The following is a 26,462-nucleotide window of genomic DNA, read 5'->3' as shown; positions in this document are numbered from 1 at the left end:
TCAACTTCACAGTATTAAAATGAGATGGGATAGAACATAGTCCACCTACCCTGCTTGTTATCTCTCCACTCTGAGATAAGAAAGCTGATCTTTTCAGTTTCTTCAAACATGAGATTTCCTGTGACCCTGTCTCAAGCAAGAAGTACAATATAACACAATTTGCACTACACCTTGTCCAAGTTCTAGGCTCATTGAGATGGGAATAAAAATGACATAGCAGTTTGTGAAGACAGGAAAAAATAGTTTTTAACACACTGGCCTTTGTTAAGCCTGATAGTTTCAATTAGCCAGGAGATGACCTATAAAACAGTAAATAATATTTTGTCAATTAATAAAATTTGTCAAGATTGTATATTAATTTTCCAGTGAAACTGATCACTTCAGTGAACTAACAGCACTACTGATTTCAAATAGGATCACCAGCAAATGCATCTTCACTGTTTGTTTCCCTAACTGGATTCCAATTTCTACATATATTTATTATTCATAAATACTTACCATACTGCTGTGGGAAGCAATTATGTGCTATTTGTACCCATATACTATAGCTTTTGGTCCTTGAATGGATGGCTAAAGTTTTTAAATGTTGGGTTGAACTACTACTGTGCTGTACATGACAGCACAATTGATTGTGTTGAGGAAAACAAAGTAGTACCATTTAGATATTAAAGAGGCTTAAAAGACACTAGAATAAGTACATTAGTGTTGTTTAGGTTTTCATTGACTACTCCAGTCTTTTCCATATTAAGTATCTTTAATATTATCCATACATAATCCACTTCACACAAAATTTTGTATGAGTTTTAATTCATTTAAATATTTTCCACAACACTGGGATGTTCAACAATTAGCTAGTGCATAAAAATTAGAATACGAAAATGACTCAAAAGAGTACAAGTTAGCTAACAAGACAAACAAGTAGTAAAAAAGGATGGAAAGTCTATCTGGTTGTTAAAATGGTTTTCCTGTAAATACCAAAAGAGATTCTCTGCAGTCAGAAGTTTAAACATGATTTATAAAAAAACCCTGGCAGGAACGTACAAATAAGCAAGCAAACAGCAATGTGTAACAACTACAGACTCTGACTAAACTTCAGGGAACCATCTTCCTAACTTAATTGCCTTACAGCTGGCATTTTGTAGAGATAAGAAATGTTGAGATCCACATTAGAATTATAGGTATTTCTAAATCATTGCAAGGATAGATGTTTAGATAAGAACTGTAAGAAAGACAAGAAATGTCATTCATTGATTAAGCTGATGTCAATAATGCTGTGAGGTGCACTGGAATACAACATTACTTGATAAGTAGCTTGTTAGCAGGATGCAAATTTATTTCTCTGCTTTCTTCTTGTCTTTGGGGCAGGACACACAGCTATCTGGTTTTAGCCTTAAATAGATGCATATGATTCTTTACCCAGTTGATCTAAACACTGGGTGAAAGAGTCAAGGTACCACCTTTCTCCTGCTCATTCTCCATCCCTTTTCCAGATATTAGGGGAGAGATAGGCACACACTTCAGACATACCAGGAGCACAGGCAACCCTGACAGACCGGGAATGGTTATTTTGGTATATCTAAATGATGAAATTGAGAAGAGACTTCATCTAGCTCTTGCAGTTTGGAAAACAGACTCTCTCAACTACTGTTAATTCTTCTTTAAGATATATAAATAGGAAGGTACACAATTTCCAAAGAAGCAGGGGTGTCTTTTCTATCTTTGCATGAATGCTTTGAGGTGGTTCACATGCCTTCAATACTGACAGTTGGGATTTTCTAGGAACCAGAGGAAATCTCTGTGATTTGGAGTTACATCTTAAAAAACAGACACTGCAACAACTAACATTTACATTTGACTACAGGAGAGGAATCCAGAAACCCCAGTGAATTATCCCAGTATCTCAAACATGCTGAGAAAGAGTAGGGTTCCACAAAACAGAAAAGTAAACACATTGAAATATGGGTAACTTTGAGCTATATATAGGGAACCAATCACTGATCACAGAGATTGAAATGAAGTGCCCACTCCTTTCTAGGGTTTACATTTGGGGAGGTAGCTTTTTTTCCCTGAGAACCTGGTTACTAGAAAACTCATGCAAAAAATGAGAATCCATTGTGAAGCCTCTCCCAGCTGATAGGAACTCAAATCCACTTTTGCTACCCACAACAGCACCATTGCCAATGCTTGTGAATTATTCAGAGTAGGAGAAGGACCTTGCAAGTTCTCCTGTTGGAACTGGGCTCGTGTACTTAACAACCCATGGTTCGTTGGGTCAGACAGATAACACAAGGAGGAGCATCTGTGGCCTACTCATCCCCTCACATGTACATATGCACTCATGCACATATGCACACACACCCCCCGAGATTTTTGGGCTCTCAATTTTGCGTTACCTACATAAATTATAGCTAAATCCTGCTGTGGGTTCCTAAACCCATTATTGGTTCAGCTCGCAAGAGTGTAGGTCCCTTGGGCTTTTTAGAAAGTTACAGTCTACCTTTTTTTCTAGGGGCATGTTCCCCCACTGGGCTATCTAGAGCTGTGCAGGTGAGCGCTGAGCATCTCCTTTGCTTTGATGAGTGCTGCTTCAGCTGGTGTTTCCATGTGAGGAGGCACCCCTTTCCCTTCCCAAGAAGTACCCTCTGTAGAGGTGACTGATCTGGAGGTGGGGATGACGATGTAGAAGTTGGTATCATTTACTTGATATGTCTGTGGGGAATGGCAGCCACCACTGGTCTGTTCCCCAATGATGAGAGCTCTGCCCAGTCTCTTCATTATGTATACAAACTCTTCAGCAGCCCCAGTTGTCACAGCACTGGTGAGGATTATTAGCCCTTTCTGAGAGCCATATCTCTCCCCTGCCAGGAAGGACAAAAAGCATAAGAAAATGCATCAGTTTTCAGATATTTCCTTGCATAATGGAGTAAGAAAAGCCAAGATACAACACATGTCATTCCCTATGTGCTCTTAACAACCAAAGAAGTTTGGAAATTTACTTTGTACCCATGATGGTATTACATGACTTTTTACACTAGTCCAGCCTCTATACTGTAAAAAAGATTGTCAGCCTATGTGGTGCTCTTGTGCTGTCAGTTTCTGGTTATGAGCTCCAGCAGCTGGGAAGCCCACTCAGGCTCATTGCTGCTGGCTCTTCTGTGGCTTTGACTTTTATGGATCCCATCAGAGGAGTGGGATAGGCAGGTGAGGAAAGCAACATTTTCCACTGTTGCAGCAGGAATACTCCAAGCTCACCCAGCAGCATCTTCAGTTTCACTCTCACCCCTGCTCTAGGAACGTGGCTGTCATGGAGGGTGGCCTGCAAACTACCGAGGCAACATTTTGTGAAATTTTAGTTACAGTGGTTTTCCCGAGGCTTTTTATAGTCTATAAACAGAAGTTGTTGCATGGCCTTTGTCCCAAGCCTGTTAACACATACCCCTTTATTATTAGAATCTGAGGCAAAGTATCTCTTTTTTTTACATAAACCAGCTGACAGGAGTAGGAGGTTTTTTGCACCTTATTTTAAATATATCTGAACACGCTAGATATTTTTGAGAGTTTAGTTCCTTTGAAAAAGTAGCCAGTGGATCTTAACTGGGACCTGACAACTTCAAAATTACTCTGAACTGTTCTAAAAATGTCATTCTTTAAGTAAGTTACAGCTTGACGTATAATTCTTGTACTAAACTGTAAGAGAGGGGCGAATAGCATGATAATTTTCACACAATTTTTGCTCTTCTCAATTCACTATCCATTGGAAGACCCTTTTCACAGTAGATGTGTATAATACAGGGCCAGATTCAGCTCCTTTGAAGTGGATACGGGTCTATCTGTTCTCTTTGATGGGAACTGGAATGTGTCCGTAGTAATCATATCCCTTAGCACAGCCCACCTCTGACTGCCTGGGAAAATAGATGGACCCTGCAGTTTGTGACAAAGTTTAACCTTTTCAAGCATGCTCCAAGCCAATAATTGCAGGCATCATTTGGACAGTTTTTTGTTACTGTCTTAGCTTTAGAGGGGAAAAGAAATAAAACCAATGTTTAGGGCTTCTTAGTGCTCTAACTTTATGAGCACTGAAGAGTTCTGCTTCTGCATGTTGCAGCATCCTTTCAACTTCAACAAAGAGTGAGGCAGGATGTGTGTGTGTATGGGTGTATATGCAACACATTGCCAAATGCTCTAAACTCACTCAGATATGAAAAATTTAGTGCTTTTAACTCTCTCTTGCATTCTCTGGGAAAACTGGGCTATTGTGGGTGTTTTCATATACTGAAATAGCAGATTACACAGGTAGGAAGTGAGGAGCTACAAGTAACACTATGTATGAGCATTGGAAGAGATATTACTAGATGTCTAGACAGCACAGGATTTAATTTTAATTTTCACAGCTTTTAAAAGCAACAGGTCACAATTGCTGTACACAATATTCAGCTAAACTTCTGGGAACCTGTTTACAAACTTCTGTGCCTAACATACCACATTCCTAGAAGCAATAAACTGTTATTTATAGATGGCATTGAGAGACATGGCTGAAATGCACATTTTTGTTTTTATGTTCTCTGGACATCTTGAGCTAATCATGGCAGGTGCTTTCATCAACTGAGTTATGTTGTCTAATGGCTCACTTTAAAATACATAAAGAGAGACATCTCAAATTAAAAGCTACTCTAAAAAGAAATCATCATTTTACCTTTGAGCTCTGGCTGGGTCCATATTTCCTTTACTGAGTCACTGGGTCTGTCGTAAACTTTATCCAAGAGAATTTGGTGTCCTTCATCAAAGAAGTATGAGCATAGGATTGCTATAGAAGTTGTGGAGCCTCCAAGATTGTACCTTTTCAAAAATTAAAAATATGAAGGAAACAGTTACAAATTTGTGACAGACAGTAAATCTCCCTTCCAAATGTTGTTCCTTAACATCAGCACTGAAAGAGCTTATGGCTATATTTTGATACTTTTACATTTATTCTCCTCTATCAGCACGTGCACATTTATCAGAGAAACAAAATCCTGTCTAAGAGTCTTGGACTGTTGTTGCCCACAACTGACTTCAAACGCAAACATAAAATTGAATGGTCTATTTTTTCTTGATTGAACCTGGAAAAAATTCAGAAAATGAGCAAAGAAAAAAAATCTGCAGAGGAACATCGGATTCTTTTTATTCTTCTGCTCTGAATAACCCATGCTGTTACTGACACAGGCAGCATGAGTAAATACCTAAACCCTAATATATAAAAGTAGATCCCAGTTGAAGCAACATATGTTTGTAGAACTGTCATGTTCTTATTTCCTGCTGCACTCAATGAGAATACTTGGTGTTTCACACCTTATAAAGTCAGACCTTTTATTTTTTGTGCCTAAAGATTGTGTTAGCTGCTTCATTGGTGACAGTCATGTTTGAAAACTTTGGTTGTAGTTTAATTTTACCAGTCTTTGAAGATGAAATTCAATGAAAAGCCTAAGTGTTATTGAAGAATCCCTGTTATGGATACACAAGGTGGAGTATCATATTATTTTTTTGTCTGTCACTTTTCACTAATACTAGAGCACATAGATAGAGCACTGGAAATGTTTGTACTTTGCTCACTAGTAGGAGATCGATACAATGCTTTCCTGATATTGATGTTAGGAGTGCCTGGCAACAGACAATACAGCAAAAATCTGCTATAAAGTGAGTTTTGTTCAGTCCAGTCCAGTTTTTTTCACCTCCAGAAAAAGGATTAGACAATCCAAGAAGCCTCTGTCCCAAAGAGTGAAGCTACGTCTTTATTCTGCAAAATTTTGGAGCTGTATGATGGATTCACGTTGTGACTGGCTAGAAATGAAATAAGCCTCTTTAGCATGTCCTGGATAGTGCTGTGCTGCCAGGAGGTCCTACTGCTGCTGCACAGCCCAGGAGGCAGCTGGACCCCACAGAGCCCGGCTTCCCGCAGCTGCCATTGCGGCTGAGGTGAGTGGCCAGCAGGTCACTGAGGTGAGGTGGTACAATGCTGAAGAGCTCTTCCTGGGACTGTTGCAGACAGTGAAACTAAAGAAATTTTAGTAAGTAATAATGACTGAGCATTTGCTAGAGTTTAGCTTAACTCTTGGAAGCAAGTACTTCCTTCCTTACAGATTTTCTTGGGTGATGTTAGGAAAACTCTTTAGTTTATCAGTGTATCATCTTCTCAGTTCTGTGAAGGTTAAAAATATGAAGTTCAGGAGTGGCACAGCTGTTCCACAAAGGGTGAAAGACATTATGCATTATCGTTAAACCCATGCAAAATTGAAATTATCAGCCTGGCCTTAAAATCATAAGATTGGTTTAGGGAGAATTTCAAAAGGTAAAATGTTTGATGTTGTCTTTTATATGCCCTCAGAGACTGGGTGTCCACTCAGGGGGCTGGAAATACATTAAATATAAAAAAATCCCAAAGCAATCCAAGAAAATAACTATAATGACATTATTTAGTGCCTGGGACATAATTTCACCTTTGCTGTTTGTTTTTTTTTTTTGCTCCTGGTCTTGATGTGAGCTTTAGCTTTGGAGAAAACCAGGGCAAGAAATAGGAATGTTCCACTCCTGTCTCAAATCTACTGGAAGATGGAGGTGTCTTTGCTGAATTTGAACTCAATCGTGTGTTTTGTTGGTTGCTGCCCTGCCTCCTCTGTGCTCAGAGTGAGATCTCTCTCTCTGCTCTCATCATTGTGTTCACATTTTCCTGCACATGCCATGCCACAAGAATATTAAGATTACCAAATATCGAGAGCCCCATGATGGCAACAGATGTAAGTGGTTCTAGCATTAAAAATTATTTCTTACAAAGGCCTTTTTTCCTTTAGTTGATATTTGTAAGTTTCTGGGCTCACAAAAATTAGGTCTGTATCAAAACAAAAAATGACTTACCAAAATATTTTATGGGAAATGTATATTTGTGATATTCATCTGCATTGATAGCTGACAACAAATGGATGCCGTCTTCTGGCTCATAGGATATGGAGCATTGTTGACACACGGGACTGTCCAACAGAATACTAAGTTGAGAGCAGCCATGTGACGCTGCAGCTTGCTGCAGCAGGGTCTGGGAGTGCTACAGTACCTTTAAGCCACCTTTGTGCTCTGCACACAAGGGTCATAGGGCTGATTGCCCAGGATAGTTTAGCACTGCAGATACGTCAAACTAGATGTTGTAACACAGCCTTATGCATGGTCTGGTTTTTTGACTGTTCAATCACTTGACCGCTGCCTGCAGTAAAAGATTTAATTAAGCCAGATATACTCAGTCAATACAAGGCATATGGAGAGTTAGATTAGAAAGAAATCAGAGAAAGAAAACAGAGAAAGAATCCAAGCCTGCTTTCTGCAGCATGTTCCCTAAATCTGCCTGTTTAGTTCTAAACATCTCAAGTGATGGTACAACTTATCTTGAGAGATACTTCCAGACTGTTATTGTTTTCCTTGACTGTTTTCCTTTTCTCATTTAATCCCAGCAATGTTAGCCTGTAAACAGGACAGTAAACCATGTAAAGCTAATTCACTATTACAAATAAAATGCTATTTTGAAAGAGCTTTGGTTATTTGCCATTCAAAGGTTTACCTCATGTCTATGATTAATGCATCTGTGTGAACGATTTTCTTCCAAACATGCTCTAGCAGTAAGTTGGACACCTGGTTTAGAAGTTCACAGTCTCCAAACATATCAAATCTCAGATAGCCGATGTTGTTTTCAAATACATTTGTGTGGAATGAAAATTTAATCAGATCTTCAAATACTTCTGGGGACAGGATCTGAAAGAGTTTAGAAAAACAAAACAAATAATTTGCTGGCACTGATATCTTGGCACATGAATTAAAAAGAATTATGCAGGTCAAGTTTACTCCAGGTGGGACATGTGAAGAATGTGACCAAGTCTGAAGAACATAATGAATGATATCAAGATTTTTACATATTAAACATAGGTTAGCATTGACTGCTGCACTGTTTGCCTAGCATAGGGTGTATCAATTGCATGCTCAGAATCTGGATCATGCACCTATTCATCAGGTGGTCAGTTTATTTTTCAAAAATACAGAAATTTCCTTGGACCAAAGAAGCTGAGCAGGCTACAAGAACAATACCCCAGCCTGCAGCATAGACCACTATCCTGGACCTGACACCCGAGCCCCCTTGTTTCCTTTAGCAGTTCTTTCTAAACAAGGCACTTGGGACTTTCGTAATTTCTTGATTGGCCTCAGCTGACAAACAGCTGCTGACTACAGGTGATGTTGTCCCCAGCTCCTCTTAATAAACCAGTCCCTGTGACAGTGAGGAACCTGATGTGGTGGACATGTGGTAGGATACTCATGAGGCAGACGTGTTAAATCTCTTACATGGTGGCCATGTGCATGGATCCTCACGTGTTAGGTTCTAATTAATTTCATTTTGTTTAGTTTATGTTATTAAACAGCAGATTTTTTTTTTGTTTGTTTAAATAGCAAAGTGTAGCCAACTAATAAAGTTATCCTTGTAACCCCTATATGAATTGGAGATATAACTAGCTAGCTAGCCTGCTCCTATTGCCAAACTTATACTTCACATGCATGTGTTTGAATACAGAAGACTCTTCTTCATCTTAAGGAGATTAAGCTTTGGGATATAGATGACTTACGTGACCTTTTCTCCTCTTGGTTACTGTCAAAATAATATTATACTTGCTTTTTCATCACTTGCTGTCTGTTATAGCCCAATCTCAGATAATCCATACTTTTATGACCAAAAGAACAAGGAGTCAGCAGTGAGTCGTGTGCTAAAAGGTGCTCTCCCAAACTGCAACATGCCACAGAACCTGGGAGGCATTCAAGCTTTCTGCAGCTGCAGAGGAGTCAGGCAATCTCCTGCCTTACATGTAGAACCCTTGCCTGGGGTTGCACTCCTGTCAAAAGCAGATCTGACACAACAGAAAGAGGGTTTCCAAGGTGTCTGACACAGGAGGAAAATCACCCATCATATCACACTTCTGGGTGGCAAAATTTCTAAGTAAAAGAAGGGAGGAGGCTGAGACTGATAGAAGAGAGTCACTGTCCTGAAAAACTGCAGGGTCATGACATTGGCACATGGGCCATGTGCTGCTGGTACTAAGGGGGTAAGTCTAGCTGCAGAGAGCAACAGCATGCTCTCCTTTGGAAGGCAGAGCTCTGTTTGCAGGGTGAGGACAAGCTGGGACAGGATGCAGCTGAAAGTAAGATCCTGCTGCTCAGTCAGGCAATGTTTACATACAAATTACTTCATGTCAAATATAAACCATCAGGTGCCTTAGTACGAACGTTATAAGCAATGTGGCTAGACCAATGTGGACCGCCAAGCTAACACCGCTCAAGCCAAGGAAGAATGTTTTTTCCTTAGCTATATAGGGTGTCCTGCTCTATTCTGCAGTCTCCTTCCACAATTGAGCGGCCTAACTGGAACAAGTGATGTAACACAAAATAGGACCTAGAATTCTGCCTGGGGACTCATGCATGGAGTTTCATTCCTGATTCTGCCACTGACACATAACCAAACCATGGGCAAACTACTTTTTCAGCTGTGCCTTTCTTGCTTCTTTTCTCCCTTTTCACCTCTCCCCCTAAGTCATTGAGTCTATTTAGATGGAAACTGCATCTTCATAGCTAGTTCTGTGCTGACCATTGTGATGTAACTCTGATTTCCATTAAGGTTGCTAGTGCTGTCGATCACCAGCTGTTAATATATCATCAACCAACACTCTTGTGCCATTGCAAATCCTAAAATGGGTTTAAGAACCATGAGATCTTGAGGGCTGGATAGCGGGGTTGTGCTTTTCTTTCTTAGAATAAGATTTGGGTTCCTTGTGTACCTTCACAGACTGGAATAGAACTAGCCATGCTAGTACATCCCCCAGCTGAAGGACTGAGCAGCTATATCCCTGACAGCTGATTCTCCCTTGCTCTTAAAATCACCCATATCACTGAGTGATTTCCAGGAAATTCAGTCTACTACGTTACCAGCCTTATTATTACAAAGATGTTTTTAACATCTAGTGTAAACAATCTAAGTTCACTACTTTCTACAATTCAAGTGCATTACTTCTTGGCCTTTTTACCATGAACAAGAGAACAGATTATTCTCTTCATGTTTGAAATAGACTCTTACATATCTGGAGACTGTTTTCATGTCTCTTCTCAGTTTTCTTCTCTCTGGAATAAACAATTCAAATCTTTTAAACTTTTTCAAGATGACTCTTATTCAGTCTTCTCTTTACTCCTGTTCCTCTTTCCTACTATTTTCCCACTTGAGCCACATCTTTCCAGAAAAGCATTGCCCAACACTGTGAATAGTATAATCCAGCTTAATTTTCTTTAGAGCTGAATGTAGCAGAAGACTTCACATGTTTTACTGATTATATTCCTCCTTATCCATTCCAGTTTGATGATTATTATTTTTCACTGCAACAACTTAGCTCTATTGACTTGTATTCAGTATATGAACTCTGAAGAACCCATGTACTTTTTTACAGGACTCCTCCTAAACAAGCTGTTTTCCTCCAGGAGTTGTGCAGTCAATAACTATAACCCTAGAAACTATGTAAGAATCCTGCATGTGTTCTTATTTAACACCATCCTGCTTCTCACATATAATTTCTCCACTTTTTACAGAACTGTACTTTGAATCCTAATCCTGTCCTCCATTGTACCAAGACAGCCAGGATGGGGGCGTTACCACAAGCAAAAGCTGAAACCATCTGGAACAGTGCTCTGGAAAGGATTAAAAGAGGTTATTTAAGGCGCTCAGTCCCCATTGAGGGTGTGCAGGGCAGAGTGAGAAGCTGTATTTTCACCCTGCAAGGGGCAGCACTGCACAGCAGTGTGTAAGCCTGCTCTGGTGATACGCAGCTTGAAATAGACTCATTGCAAGCTAGTGAGCAGTTATTTTCTAGTCAGTGCCCTGGAAGATTACATTGGAAAGGAAAATTTGAAAATATGATTCATGGCTAAATTTTAATTTTCATCCAAAACCCATTTAAAATCCTTAAAACTCATGGTCAAATCTACTGTAACATTAAAGAAAATGGAAAAAAATGAGCACAAATGGACCTCTTTAATGGTATTGTAACCGCAAGCTGCATTGAGCTTGAGTACTAGTATCAGAAGATTAAAAGTATTAGAAAAAGAACAAAAGTGATTAACACAGTGTCATATTCTTTTCTGCACTAAATACAAGAAGCAAGCATTAATTACAAAAGGTAGAGTCAAAGGAAGTTAAACACAAGACTTCTTTTTGGCTTGCATACACTTGTATAGTTCCACTGATTATACTGTGGTTATGTTGATATAAATCAGCATCATATGAGCCCACAACTTTTTCCACCTGTTAGCAGTAGTTGTAGCAATTGGTCATCCATCTTGACACTTTGGGGCTCAGCATTTTGATTTCACTCATTAATGAAGGGACATCTGCAAACTTTACTCCTTTCTGGTGAAACATCTGTGTGCCAAATCAGGCAGCATTACTTCCACAGGTAGTCTACAAAACTCAGGTATTCATAAACACAAATATTTCAGTATGAAACAGAAGGTATAACTGGAGGGAGAGAGCAGCAAACAGAAGAATAAGAAGTAGGGATTATTAAACTGCCCATCAGCAAGTTTACGGACCTCTGCTTTACAAGCAAAATGTTATTTTCTGAGTCACAAACAATATATACAACATTTTCTGCTGGGAAGTCTGGCTTTGGAAAGTGGCATTCCGGCTAACACTGACCTTGCTGCTGTCATAAAGGAGACATATTAAATACCCTGTACTATGCTTCAGCAGCTATTCTAGTGTAGCAGATGCAAAGGTCTACATGCATTTCACTCATCTGTATCCCATGTCCCATCCCATCCTTCCTGCAGTTATTCATCATCACTTTCACTTAATTGTGTTGGATCTGTTTCACTGTCAAGGTCATAATCAAGAAAATCCCACTGTCAAGGGAAAAGGTGGCCTGGAAAGTAGGTAGCACAAAAAAAACCCCTAGCTCCTAGGTTTTTGAGGAATAAATGTGACACAGATTGAAAGAGCCACTATGTCCATGTATAGGACTGTCAAAAAAATTACAAATGCAACTAGTACCATCATGTAAGCTTCACTGTCATTTTAAGGCATTTTCTCTCTGGGGTGTTGGTATGGGGTATTCCTGAAATGTCCCACAGAAAGCATCCCTCTTGGGCCTGCAAAAGCAAGGCAACAAATGAAGGTACTCTTGCTGCCCAGCGTTCTGTGGAATACATGACTTTTCTTTTACCTCTGTCACAAGGAAAAGTCTTTATTTCAATGACTTCAGTGTCTTTGTTCAGTCACCCTCTTTTGTCTTAAAATGTCTTAACTGCACTCTCCTGTCTCTCTGCCTCCTAATTTCCTCAAGCACTATGAGGGAATGCATAGACCTTTGCAAATTATTTTAGCCTCATATATTAGCCTGTGCGTTTCCTCTGCTATTTATACATTATTTCCCCTTGAAGAAATCTCACATTTGTCCTGATGTGATTTCTGTCTTATGGATGTATCCCTGACCTTCTTCAATAATTTTGCTTCACAAAGAACCAAGGTAAACAGAGGCATTCATTAGTATAATGGCATTTCCTCACTGGTTCTATTAGGATCAGAATTTCACATCATATGACAAATAAGATGTTTATCTTGTACATCTTGTTCTCAGCATTCAAGGTCTGAATAAAGTAAGTGAGGTTTTAATAAGCAAAAATAGCCCACAATATCTGTTAACAGCCTTCTAGGGAAAATAGCAACTAATTTGCAAGATGGGCACACTTTGTAGAAGGGGGGAAAATTATGATAAATCAGTACTGATATGTTGCTAATAATTTAGTAAGGAGCTCTGTCAGAAACATCTTTAGGGGGCAAGTTTTTTACACCCAACAAATGCAGGAGGGAAAGAGAGTGATGGAATAGAAAAATCCCTTAGTTATTATTTCCCTTTAAACTTAGAGCCAAGAACGGGCCAAGCACCTCTTGGTTAACAAGCTTGAAAAAAAATGTCCTCCCCTGGCAATGCTTAGACTTCGACCTTGGTGTTGCAGATAATACCACAAGGATCATGCCCATTTTAAGTCATGCATGCCAAAAACTTCAGAGGGTAGAATCCCACAAACTTCCTCCCCCAGGAAGCATTTAATAGTTACCTGACACTTGGCATAATCTGGTTCATTGCAAAGGCAAATGCATTCTCTTCAAAAAGTAATTTTATGAGTCCCTGGAGAAAAGATGTCTCTGATAGCCATGCTAGAGCAGTAGCCATAAAGGAGCTAACTCCATCCAAGAAAGGGATCAGGTTATCCTAACCATCCCTTTAATATGAAGATGGAATTTTAACAAGTGCTCCTGGGAGCTCCCTCCAGCACAACAATGAACAAGAAAGATTGCCAAGACAGACTAGTGTATAAATACCCGAGCTCAGAACAAAGCACAGACTGTTACGCAAACCACACAGCAAAAGCAAACGTAGATTATTAAAAATCAATATCTCCCTGGGGTCACCTAACTTCTATCCAGATACTTCTTCCAAAGCATTTCTAGGTCACTAGGTAACTTTCTGATGCTGAGCATAAGATACTATCAGAACAACTTTCCACTGCCACTACCAAAGGAGTTGCTTATTATTCTGGTGTGACAGAAGTCAGGTACAGCAATTTTATACAGAAATGTGCATTAAAAACGATCTGGCTACATGTTTTGTGAGTGTATGCATTTACTGTGGTCCAAGGAAACTTTTCTTAAATTGCAAGCACACTTTGTAACCAGTGGGTTTCTGCATTAATTTATTACAGCTTGAAAAGCTGTAGCCACTGAAAGGGAGGGGATCACAGAGACAATGAGATATTTTCCCTCTAACTGTGAAGCCCTGCATATTTGCTTGTGGCAGATGGCAACTGAAAGAGATTCACAGCCTGAAGGTTGCTCCCAAAATGCATGCATCCAGAATTACCATCTACTACCACAAGCTGCTATCCTGCTTTGCCTTAGCATGAGAGAGAGCTCGGCCTCCAAAACCTACTCAGACACTGGCTTCTCTTCTGGATGCAGGTAAATTCTGGTGGCTTTATGATATGTACTAGAAACAAGACAGGATATTTGACTCAGTTTTCCCATTCTATCTGGCATAAGTATAGCTGGGTACAAGAGAATGGTACCTGTTTTGGCATGATCCCTGGGATGCTGTCCTTAGCATGTTCAGGAATGTAGAGTAATTTCAGGTGCTCATCACCAGAAAGACCCTGCAAGGTGGCAGTCACCTTCCTGGCCAGCTCCTCTTCTGTATTAATCCTTTTATAACTGTCTTTGCTGATGTTCTTGGTGAGGTTGGATGCTATAACGGTCCCAGTGTCCACAAAGGCATAATTATCTGCCACAAGCTTGCCTACAGTTTGCAGTGTCTGTGGTACCTGGGCACGCAGGTTGGCAATGTGCTGAGCTACAGCCATGGCTTCACTGGCCTGGATGGTGATGTGTGGCTCCACCCCAGACACACTCCATACTTTGCCAGTGACTGGGCTCAGCACTACTTGGCTGGGGATGGAGGCGTATAGGGAACTGTTACCAACACGATAAATGCCCACTGAGAGGGAACCACCTACTGTGGGCTCACCAATAACTGTGGCTCGGTGTAGATCCTTCATTGAGCGAGTGAAAGCTTCAGCTGCTGAGCCACTCATATGACTTGTTAGGATGTAGATGTCCTTGAGGGAGCCGTATCTCTTGCCAGTGACTTGCGGGAGAGTCCACACCTCTGTGCTGTGGGAGGTACTACGATCGAAGACAGTGTAGAGGTGCTGCCGAGGCTCAGGTTCAAAGAAGTAGGAACAAAGTATTGGGATGGCAGTGGAGTAGCCACCTGTGTTGTACCTCATGTCAATAATCACGGCATTCGTGTCGACCAGCTTGTTCCATACCATCTGTACCAACTGGGGTCCAATGGCCTTCACTGTTTCTGCCTCAGCCACCATATCAAAGCGAAGGTAGCCCAGGTTGCCTGGCAATACCTCGATTTTGAAGAGTGCCTCAATGATGTAGCTCAGCTCCTCTGGGCTGGGAATCATGTTGGGAAGCTGTTCTTCTGATGTTGGTTCCACATGGCTGTGGAAGACATGAAGCCGATGGTCCCCAGATGCCTCCTGCAAGTCACTGGTAAGCTGGGAAGCCAATGTCTCAAAATCTACAGCTGATCGATAACCTCCTTGGGCCCGTTTGGTGCTGAGCATAGCACTGGCCTTAGCAGCCACTTCTGGGATGGCATAGTGAGCCTCCAGTAGTTGCCCAGTACCCTCCAAAAGTAAACCCATGTTCTTGTGGAAAGCCAGCACTTCTTCAGCCTTCTCCAGTGCATCCTCGGCCAACACTATGGCATCAGGCACAACTCCTCCACCCATCCAGCTTTCCCCATGGTTGTCAATGAAAGTGATAACAGGAATTGTGATAGTTAGGCCATGGGTTATTCCCTGTTCAGGCTGCAGCAGGGGGAAGGTACGTGTGTGTGAGAGGCTTCCTGCTGTGATCTCACCAATCAGTGTGGCACGGCCCAGGGACTGCATGAGGTAAGCAAACTCCTCAGCTGCTGTAGCAGTGTGGTGGCTGGTGAGCAGGTAGATGCCACGCTGAGCCCCATAGGGCTGGCCCAGCAGTTCTGCTTGGCTATTATGCTCCTGTGTATGGTTGGTGCGCCTGTCATAGGTTGTGAAGAAATGGACAGGGCCAGCAGCAGGATCTTGGAAATAGGAGAGTAGCACAGGCACACCAGAGGAGGAAGGGCCTCCAGGGTTGTAACGCAAGTCCATGATCAAGTTCTCTGTATTTTGAAGGGGTTCCCACACTTTGTGGACAATGTAAGGTCCAAGCTTAGCAAGCACAGAGGCATCAGCAAACTCGTCAAAGCGCATGTAGCCAACATTGCCCGGCAACACTGACACCTTGAAGACAGTATCCACCAAGGCATGCAGCAGTTGCTCATTGTCAGGTAAATTGGCTGCCACTGCAATCGGCTTCTCAGCAGGGGGGGCAGCAGCTTCACCTGCCATCATGACTCGGACCAACAGACGGGGGTCTTCAGATGACATCTGCATCTCAGTGTTGAGCTTGGTGGCCAGGTCCTCTGCTGACTGCACAGAAGAGAAGTCAGAGGTGACGAGGTGCCGCAGCAATGCTGGCACCCGCTCCACTAAGCTGTAGTAGTCCTTTAATAAGCTGGTGAGGTGGCTCATGGTGCCAGGTACTGCTCTGCGAACTGCCAGGATGTCCAGTGATTTCTGCAAGGCTTGCTCTGCCTCAATAGCCACACATGGCGTCACTCCACTCACCTCCCAGCTCTGTCCACCTCCACTCAAGGGGCTCACAGATCGTGATACAGGAACCCTCATGTAGAAGTTGGAGGGGCCAATACGTAGCTTCTGGATGTCCAGTGAGCCCCCTGCTGTCTTCTCCCCAACAGTGATAGCCCTGTTCATGTGTTTGAGGATGTAAGCCACATCTTCAGCCACTCCTGTGGTGTGGCGGCTGATCAAAACAATGACATTCTTGTCTTTGCTATATCTCTCTCCCAATACCTTTGGCAGTGTCCATATCTCTGTGGTGGTGTTGGAGGGCCGATTGTATACAGTCTCAACATGCAGCATCTTGTCTGCTTCATGTAAATATGAAATTACGAAAGGAAGGCCAGAAATCTGTCCCCCAGTGCTGTGACGAAGATCTATCACCAGGGCAGATGTCTCTATCAGTGTCTTCCACACCTTGTCGACCAGAAAAGCTCCAACTTTCTCCACAGCTTCCTGTCCTATGATATAATCAATCCTCAGATAGCCAACATTACCCTCCAGCTTGTCATACATAACCACATGTTCAATAAGACTCAGGAGTTGTTCACGAGTGGGCGAAGTCTCAGCTTCTTGTTTGGGAGCTGCATGCGGTGATGGCTCATAGGAAATCACCAGTCTTGGGTCATTCAGAGCACCCTGCACTCCAGCTGTCAAGACACTGGCCAGCATTTTTGGATCTGAGATGTCCAGGATCTCCCCGCTCTTTATTGCTTGTTCAATGGCTTCTTGCATTCCCACTAGGTTTTCAGGATAGCAGTAGTTATCCAGAAGGACTTTAGCCATGTCCAGCACTAGAGTTGGCTGAAAGATTTCCTCAGAAGTTGTGCTGCACATGATCAGTGCTGAAAACAGGAAAGAATATGTCCTGATCATTTTATCTTTGTATGGAATAGAAAATAAATTGTACTTAGGAGAGAAGTCAGAAGCTCTTATCGACCAAGATGAACATAGCTCTCCGCTGACTCTCTGTTTGTGAATCACACTGAAATCCCTGTGTTGAGTCCAGGTGCACTGAACAGACAAAAATCTTTTAACAGCATTAAACCTTTAATCTCATTAAAATGGAGTGCATCATCTGAAGTGCACCAATAGATGAAGTTCAGCTCCTTACTACTTCACAGACCCTTTATGAAAAAGCAATAAACTTCAGTTGTCCAGGAAGATCTTTCTGGCAGTTAATTGTTTCCAAAAGGTAATGCATTGCCTGTTATAAACTGGTCCTGGCTTATCCTGACAGTGGATTGCCTAAATGCAAAACTTCAATTTTAACCACAATTAGAACAGTAGTCATCAGTTTTTTACCATTATTTATGAACAGATTATACCAGGAGATTCTTCAGTGACTTAGTTGTATCAATATTTAGTATTTTTTTCAGAAGTTGTTGACAATACACTGTCTTTGGTGTTTTTCAGTCTGAGCTGCAAAGGACTGTTCTTACATTCTATGACTAAGAATTCCAAACAAGGGACTCCAGACATTTGGAATAGCTCATAAAATCCAAGGTAATGACAGCCTGCTAATTTCTGTGCTGAGAATTGCCAACATTTTAAACAGGACTTTGAAATACATTTGCCTCAACACAATACAGCTAAATCTGAGGTGACTTTAATCTTCATAATTTGCACTCAATTAGGATTTACTTGTAATACTATTGAGTAACATATGGCCATGTCTGATGACAGCTCCCAGCCAATAGACTTTAGGCTCAACATACCAAAATAGAATGTGGGGGGTTGTTTTCTTCTGCTCACAATGTATTCAAAACCCTACTGTATTAAGAGTTTGAAAGAGGATCAGAATATGTGGGATGCAGCTGCAGGCTGTACCCATGTGAGTTGTCAACATTCAGAGCTCCGGTATGACATGCCAAAGACATACAAGAATAGATTCTTGGCTTTAAGTCTGAAATTACTAGCTACCCCAGCCATTCTGCTTGCTGGACATAGCTGCAAGAATAGACTAGGGAATCATGTTTTTTTATTGCTTTCAAAATGCCACTTGCCACATGTGAATACAAGTGAAAGGAAGAGTCTAAAGCTGGTGTACCCTGGCTGGGTGCGCTCTTCTGGTGTTGTGTGTCATGAGTAAAACCTGCCACTCACATGAGCAAATAAGTGCAACTCCCATTTGGTTGTAGTAATAAAGGACTTTTGTGAAGTTCCTTCCTTCAACATGTCTATGTAGGTATAGCCTTGTCTATATATGCAGGTATTATTTCAGCTCGTGGTTGGTTTGTATCTGTGAATATGTAAATGTACAAATGTAAATCCATCAAAGGGAACAATTAAATTGTTCTACGAGTCCATTAGAGGCAGGACTGCCCCACGGCAAAAGCTATAAAACTTTATGTTATAATCAGACTATCCCTGGCAACCAGGCTGTTCTATCATCTGTAAAAATTAAACCCTAGTTTAAAAATGTCACCGATTCTCTTGTCAAAAGAGAGGCCTCAAATATAGTTGAAGTTGTTGTTGGTAATGTATAAATAGGTAATTAAGCTTCAAATATGCCACAGTAACATCTGTGTGCCTCATTGGTAGATTCAGATCTGCTTTATCTTCTTAATTTTGGGGGGCTGTTCTGTATTGTGATAATGTGTGGCATTCATTATAGACCTAACTCCAGGGCATTACCACCAATTTGAATTGCTCTTCTTGCATTGTCCCTGCAGAGAACAATCCAGCACTCTAGGGCAAAGGTAGCTGGAAGAGAAACTCTCTAGCATAACCACATTTTGTTCAGAAACTGACTTTTGAACTACAGGATTTATTGCCAGAGCTGCATTAATTCCTTGTGTGGCCAATACAGTGGACAGGACCTTGGGCTAATTGATTTCTATTGCTTTTCTAACCCATGGCTCTTCTGTCTGTCTAGCTTGGAAAGTTTTTGGGGCAAGGGATCTCTTTTGCTACACTAATGTCTACCACATACCCCACCTTCACTCCCAATCTCTGATAGTTTCTCTAAATGCCGTTACCACAGGAATAATTGCACACACTGTCATGTGTGTTAAGATAATTATTTCAATAGACAAGATATTGTACTTCATAATTGCCTAACTTAATTCTTAAGCACCATGTGCTCTTTGCACTGATTAAAGCAGGGGATGTCTGAAACAAAAAATGAGCTGTAATACTGTAATTAATGCATATGACCACGAGGGGGATGTTGCATAGATAATCTTAATTCTGACATTTGCCACTTTGGAGTGCTTAATATTTTAATGTTACTTTACTGGTAGCAATGCTTTTGTGCTCCAACATCTTTCAATTAGCTTGAAAGGGAAAATATAAACTAACTCATTTTGTTATGATGGAAACAAAGCATAACAATAAAGAAAATACATGTCTGATCTAAGAGAATAAAGTAAAAAATGTGTAAACATGGAAGGGTTAGATATTTCGCCTGCTGGGCTAGAGGGTTGGTTTGTCCCATTGTCCCATGGTCCTCTTTTTGTTTCTTATTTGTTTCTTTCTTATACTCCCGCTGGGTGCTGAAGGAGGGCATGCCCAGGAGCCATAGAGCAGACTTACAAAATGGATCCATTTTGACAGGAATTGAGAAAAAGAGTACAATAATCTATGTCCCTAAGAATATGTCAGGATGGATCTCTATTTCTGTCTGTCTACAGTAGCTTTAAGCATGCAGTTTCTATCTCAGAAAAAAAGAATGACATGGCATGTTTATGGAGTACACAGAGTACTTTCTTTTTTAATCTATCGGTTCCTAGTAAATAATGAACACATATTTACATAAAACTATTTACCAAGTACGGGATAATGGTGGAAACAAGGTTAAATTCTTTACTATAAAAATGAGAGAAATTAATGTTTTCTGGATTTCTTGAAAGTATTTTAATTCTGCTGTTTACATCATAGCAAACTTAAAAAAAAAAATCTTACTTTTTTTAGAAGGGCCTTATTTTTTCACTGTATTCTTCTATGTCACTTTCTGCTTTTAGAATAGAAATCAGTATCACTTGAAATGACAAAGCATTACTTAAATTACCCGAGTTTCAAGGTGCTGTGTAAAGGGTGTTACAAGCTGTTACAGATGCTACCTATGAGGTGTTAACAGACACCTCATCTTACTCTGAAAGTAACAGACATAGATGAATTGCCATTAAGAACACAAAAGAGAGAGCGTAACGGACACTAACCAAGCATTTTAAATCAGGATATGTGTCAGGTAATTAGCTTCCATATCTACTTGAGTTCTATATATTCACTGCTAAACTCATCAGGACTTTTTTTTTGCTGGCATTTAAAGAAGCATTTGCACAGATCCATTAGATTTTTCTCCAGCGAGGCCTTATCTAGAGGTTAAAAATCATGAAACAGCCCTTTCCTCCCTGTGATTTTTGTAAAACTGTAAAACAAAAGATAAAATGCTGTGCTTTTCTAATATTTATTGTGCATCGTATCATGTTCTAAAGATTTTCATACCAGAATGGCTGGAAATTGTAGCTGAGATTTTTATGAAGCTAGGGTTTTGAGAAATATATACAGGTTTGTGATCAGTTTTACCCAGTAAAAGCCAAGATATGGCAACACTCCACAGCTAAATTTATTCCTCAAGTTCAGATGCATATTCTTCCTCATGCACTTTATCACTAGCACACAGAATCAAAACTAGCTTCACAGTGTAAATGTAAAATAAATGCTTTTCCCAACATGCATGACTTAAAAGCTAGGATAGTGGAAAAGTATACCAGATCTGTTCACTAATTTATTGTTTTTGCCCTGAATTCAATGTGATGTGTATCACTCACTGCTACCTTGGTAATTATTTATAGATGGTGTTAGAAGTAAGAGTCCTTCCTTAAGTGGTGTGGATACTGCAAGCTTTGGAGAATGACTACTTACTCATTTCTTGATACATATAACTTAAATTTTTATCAAACATGTTGTTTAATGCAAGCCTGCTCATTAAACTCTGAGTACCTAAATCCAAATGTAAATCTATCACCAATTCTGACAATATAACCCAAGCTGAATTCCTATTTTGATTTTAATTTTGAGCTGAACTCAATAGCTCAGACCAAACTCTAGCTTTTATAACTCATAAAATTTTATGATCCTCTAAAATCTGTCCACAAGTATTTAATTTTCTGACTTCCTGTGGGTATGAACTTCCTACGTGCTCTGAGAAGAGGCATTTTCTTTTATCTGCCCCAGACTAGTCTGCGTGCAGGGTTTGCATCACTCCAATCACATGCTAAAAGGCTTCCACAAGAGCGAGATAAAATGTTTTGCTATGTGTTTGTTTGGTTGATATATTTTTTTGCTTTATATATTTTGCTCCAATACTCCCTGGTTCTCATTTGCAGCTGATCTCACCATTTTCTCATCAGATCTGTGTAGACTATTTGGTCAGTGATGAAACGCAGTAGCAGGAGGCTCATCTGAAGGTGGCAGTAAGAGCAGTTTTTCACTGGAATAAATGATTTTTTGAGCCTAGATCCTATACCAACAGGATAAAAATTAACTTTGGAAGTAAACCACTTTTTGGTTTAGTAAGCTTTCTAGTACAGACATATTTTAAATTCTATATAAGAACTGGAATTAAAGGTGATATTTGGCTCCTAAATACTGAGAGGTAGGGTTTATTAGCTCAAGCACAGGACTATGCTAATTAAATATTTAATGCTTCCAGGACTTTAGTAAGTATTTCTAGACAAACCTCCATTGCTTTTTATAGATGTACAAGTCTGGGTCACTGTCACTCCATGGCTGTCTGCGACAGGCATGACTGGATTGCATAGGTATGGTCTAAGACTGTCTTTTCTGTTCTGTTCTTGTACTGTTTGGTACAAAGGGAACCTTGTCCCTGAGTAGGCTTTCTAGGTCCCTTGTTAATACAAAGAATGAATAATATCAGCCTTAGATTCTGTTACAATCCCCATGCCAAAAGAAGTAATGTTAGGGGCTTGTCCCTAGGTCTTTCAGTTCTTATGCTGTACAAACCTATATAAAATAGTTTTCTTCCACATTTCTTTTTAATACTGAAAGCTTTCCATTTTCTGAAAGTGGAATTCAAGTGAGTTCTTTAATGATTACATTTGTAATAAAATAACTTCAATGCAAAATGTATTGGATTTCTATTTTCTTCTGTCACTATCCCCATTCTCTTCTTTTTTTTTTTTTTTTTTTTTTTTTTTTACAGTGACCAAGAAAAAGGGGGAAAAAAAAAAAAGACTGAGAACACAATTTATATTTTTACTAAAAGATTGGGTAGGTGTAGAAATTTTATATTCCCATCTTGAGACCTCTCTAATTTCAGTCAGGGGCAGGTGGAGACTCATCAAATCTCATGGAGTGCAGCTGTGATAAACTCACATTGACCAGCTCTGCTGAGCAGACGAACTGCCATGCTCTATATAAGCAGAAGATTCAGGAAGGCTTAAGGAGAAGGCATTGCAGCTAGCCAACCTGAACTAATTCAGGAACATCATTTTGCATTTTGGTAAGTAATTTTTCAACAAGGGGGAATTGATGTGCAGTCCTTGGAGAACTGGTATACTATGTGTTTGCATGATACTTTGTGTATCTAGATTCTACATATGTATGTGTTGGTTAGCATGGTGCACCAGAGCTAGCTGATAATAAATAGTGAATATTAAATACTGCATCAAGAGCCCTCCTATCCTCAGGTTATTTGAAACAGTGAGAGGTCCAGTCATCCAGAGGAGCCTTTGTTTAGTGGCCAGGTACTGCAAATAGCTGCCTCCAAAGGGATCTGGCTCCTGGAGACTGTGCTGCTGAAGGCCTGACAACTCTGATGACTGGTCAAACATGCCCTGGCACTGCTGTCTGCCATGCTGATGTAGGATGGAAGTGCCCAGCACATGCTGGCAGACCAGCTGTTGGCATCTTGAGCTATAAATTTTGTGGTAAAGAGCTAGGTTTGCTGCCATTTCTGGATCAGAAGTTTCAGTTGCTGGGCCAGTCCCAAGGTCCAGGCTGCTGGGACATTGCTCACTCGGTTCTTTGGGTGTCAAGGCTTTTGTGAGGGCTACCAGCAGGTCTGCCCGGCTTCAGCCAAACCACGCACCTTGGTACAGGGACTGACTCAGGGTGTTTTATTTCCCAGGGCTACACTGAAGCCATTTTTCTGTGAGGCTTTTAACTGAATTATGACTGATGGTCCAGCAGAAGCTTTAAGGGGGAGGACAAAAATGAAATTAGTATCTCTGAGGCAGCTTGAAGGTTATGACGTGCTCCTGAGACAGCAGCCAGCACAGACGTGGCAGTGAGGCATCTCAGGGACACGGAGAGAGCAAAAAAGACTGTGGGCAGCTGGCAGGGAAATGGAAGGAGGCACCTTCAAACTGAAAGATTTTAAGGTAGCATGTGAGAGAGAGCACGAAAATGGGTGAAGACAGCTGAGGAGTAAGGAACAGAGCTGGTGCAGAAGCACCACGCAGCCTGAAGATGGCGCCGAGGCAGCACGGAGGCTCCTCAGCCCAGGGCGGCACCCAGGCAGCATGGAGACGGGGTTCAGAGAAAGTACTAGAGGGTGAAGAGACGCCAAAGACGGCTCTGGGGTGGTGTGTAGGCCTCGATCAGTCCCGGGATGACAATGAGGAGATTTGGACCTCAGGCACCTGCAGTTAGAGCCTTCTGCCTTGCAGATGGTTGCGCAGAACTCTTTGAGCCCCTTGGTCTACAGAGACTATGGAGGGACCTGCCCTGTTTTTGTCTCCGCTAAACACACAACAAAAAGTATGTTAGGGAGTTAACACAGGGAGAAGGGAGGTGGTTAGTAGTCTGAAGCAGTGTCCTGTTCGCTGTTCAGAGCAGCCAGAGGGGATGAGGAGATGTTGTTACGCTGTTTGAAGATGGACTCTTGCCTCGCATTGTTCATTTACTACATGCTGGCTTTACCAGCTTGTTCTGTGGTCCTATCTATACACTTCAGCTTTTCTTTGCAGTAAGAAACTTTGATTCTGTGCTGCCTGTGAGGAGCTACAGCAAGGTACTGATACGTCCTGAAGCTCACAGCATATGCCTATGTGGACCTACCTGGTGTGTGGTCATGCACCTGTGTGCATTACCTACATGGTAAGGGCTGGGCTCTGACGAGGCTGGAGAAAAGAACCAGCTGTGGTCTGGGAGCAGGGTTGATTGTGTTAGAGCACAATTGTGTCTGAAATGTTAAGCCTCCTCGAGAGGCAATCTAAAACCTATTATTTCGAATATTAGGAATCGGCAATTCTAGCTTAGCATTTCTAGATTGTCAGGATCTTTCCAGTATAAAGCTGTCTGAGTAAATATCAGCTGAACACATTCAGATTCCCATGAGGCCATTGCCTCTCGATTTGTGGAAAACAATAGTGGAAATGGAGATCTTTTGACTTTTAGTGATTGCTGGTGGTGTGCTGCTAAGTGTTAATTTGCATTTTTTGTTGTTCTATGTTGGGACATGGCACAAATGAGTGGATGAGATCAGAGAACATTGTGCCTGCTGTGTGCACAGACAAGGTAGGAAGCTATGTAAAAATAACAACAGCTATAGCTCCTGACCAGCCTCCACCAGCTTACCATGTTGATCTATTAAGACTGAAGTGTTACAGGGTAACCTTAAAACTCACTGTGGAGTCAGCTGGTGATTCTGATATTATGGGCTGTTATGCAGATAGCTAATGGGCCCACATGTTTATGTTAAACAAATAAGTTAGTTTTAACTGTGCATCTGCTGGACAGTGGACAAGCCCAAACCTGCTCCTCAGCAACAGCAAGCTGCTGATTGATGTTCCGAATACAGTGATGAGAGGGGTTTTTCTCAGTGATTGCTGGGGCCCAGCATGATGCAGGGGGCAAGGTGCTTTGTCTGCTTTTTGCAACCTGTGTACTCTCTAGCATGTCTTGGCCACCTGGCTGATTTGTTGTGTCCCAAGGCAGTTGAAATGTGAGGAAACATGAGCATTTTTTAAAAATCAAATGTTCAAAACTACATAAATCAAGCTGCTAAATTTACAATGTAAAGCCAACCATCCATTTGACACACTCTTCAGCTGTGCTGTAGGTAGCATCAGTAGTCACTACTGGGTTCTCATTTATTCTTGACCCTGACCATCACTCTATGGAGAGATTCACATTTCGTTCTTCTACTGTACCAACCAAAATGTTAAGCCTATGGGAATGTGATTGTTGAAGAGCAAAGGATTTTTTTGGTTGAAATACAAAAGTGACTTGTAGTACAGTTTTGGTATGGATCCTGTAGCCTGTAGAGCTCCTCTGGAATTCTGATAGCATAGCTAGGATGAATTTTTCTGCCAAAAATGGTTCCCCCTCTCACCCCCATAAAAGCTTGGGAAACAAAGATTCACATTTGACTTCAAAATGTGAAAAAGAATAAACCAGGATTATTGAGAGTTTCTCTTTGTGGGCATGTGGGGATTGGTCTTGCCACTTCCCTACTTTTAAATTTAATTATGAATGAAGTCTTGTATTCAGAGAAATCAAAATATAACTAGGACCTTCTGTTTAGATGACTTAAGGGCACATGGGCTACAATTACCTTTACACATGGGTGAATAACTTTTCTAATGTGATCACACCAAGTGCTTGTTTGGTGGTTTCTTTTACTTGATTAAGAGAAGTTGTGCAAATGTCATGAACCTAGGAGACATGAACAAAACAGGGAGAGAAAGCAGGGCGTTCTGAAAGGAGAAAGGCATAACGATGACTGTAAGATGACAGAAGGCAGTGGGGAATGGTAAAATGAGAGGACTGCCACAGGAAGCTTAAGAGGTTAATGACAGACAGCTATGGATGGATGGAGTTTGCATGGACACAGATCTCAGATCTGATCCAGTTGCAGCCCAATTCTAAAGGAAAAGGCTATAAATCAGTCCAAGGATTCTGGTGGATAGTGCTTTGTGCTCATAGTTTGTCATGTAACCAGCAGTTCTTGATGGAATTACAACCATTCTGCTCACACTCACCTCCTATTTGTTCTGTATTGAGTTAACAATAGTAAATAAACAGTGTATCGGATTTCAAGCTGACCTGTTCATGCCAAATGAATTTGTCTTGCCTAGAGGCTGCCCTAATTTAAAACATATGTACCCAGTTAAATCTTGCTGTTTCCATACATTAAGCTACTGTTTAGATTT

At 41.0% G+C, this 26,462-nt stretch overlaps 1 protein-coding gene across 1 annotated transcript; it reads right to left on the bottom strand.

Moving 5' to 3' along the window:
• Positions 1 to 2,529: 2,529 nt before the first annotated feature.
• RBP3 (retinol binding protein 3) lies at positions 2,530 to 17,214 on the bottom strand (the record flags this gene model as incomplete). Its single annotated transcript, XM_080348302.1, has 4 exons — positions 2,530 to 2,858; positions 4,694 to 4,836; positions 7,580 to 7,770; positions 14,167 to 17,214. The coding sequence occupies 4 exons, from the start codon at positions 17,212 to 17,214 to the stop codon at positions 2,530 to 2,532; spliced, it is 3,711 nt and encodes a 1,236-aa protein (XP_080204428.1).
• Positions 17,215 to 26,462: the final 9,248 nt, after the last annotated feature.

Source organism: Nesoenas mayeri (assembly GCF_963082525.1).
Source record: "Nesoenas mayeri genome assembly, chromosome: 7".
NCBI lineage: Eukaryota > Metazoa > Chordata > Aves > Columbiformes > Columbidae > Nesoenas > Nesoenas mayeri.
Note: the sequence above shows the minus strand (reverse complement) of the source record. Positions and strands in the feature narration are given on the sequence as shown.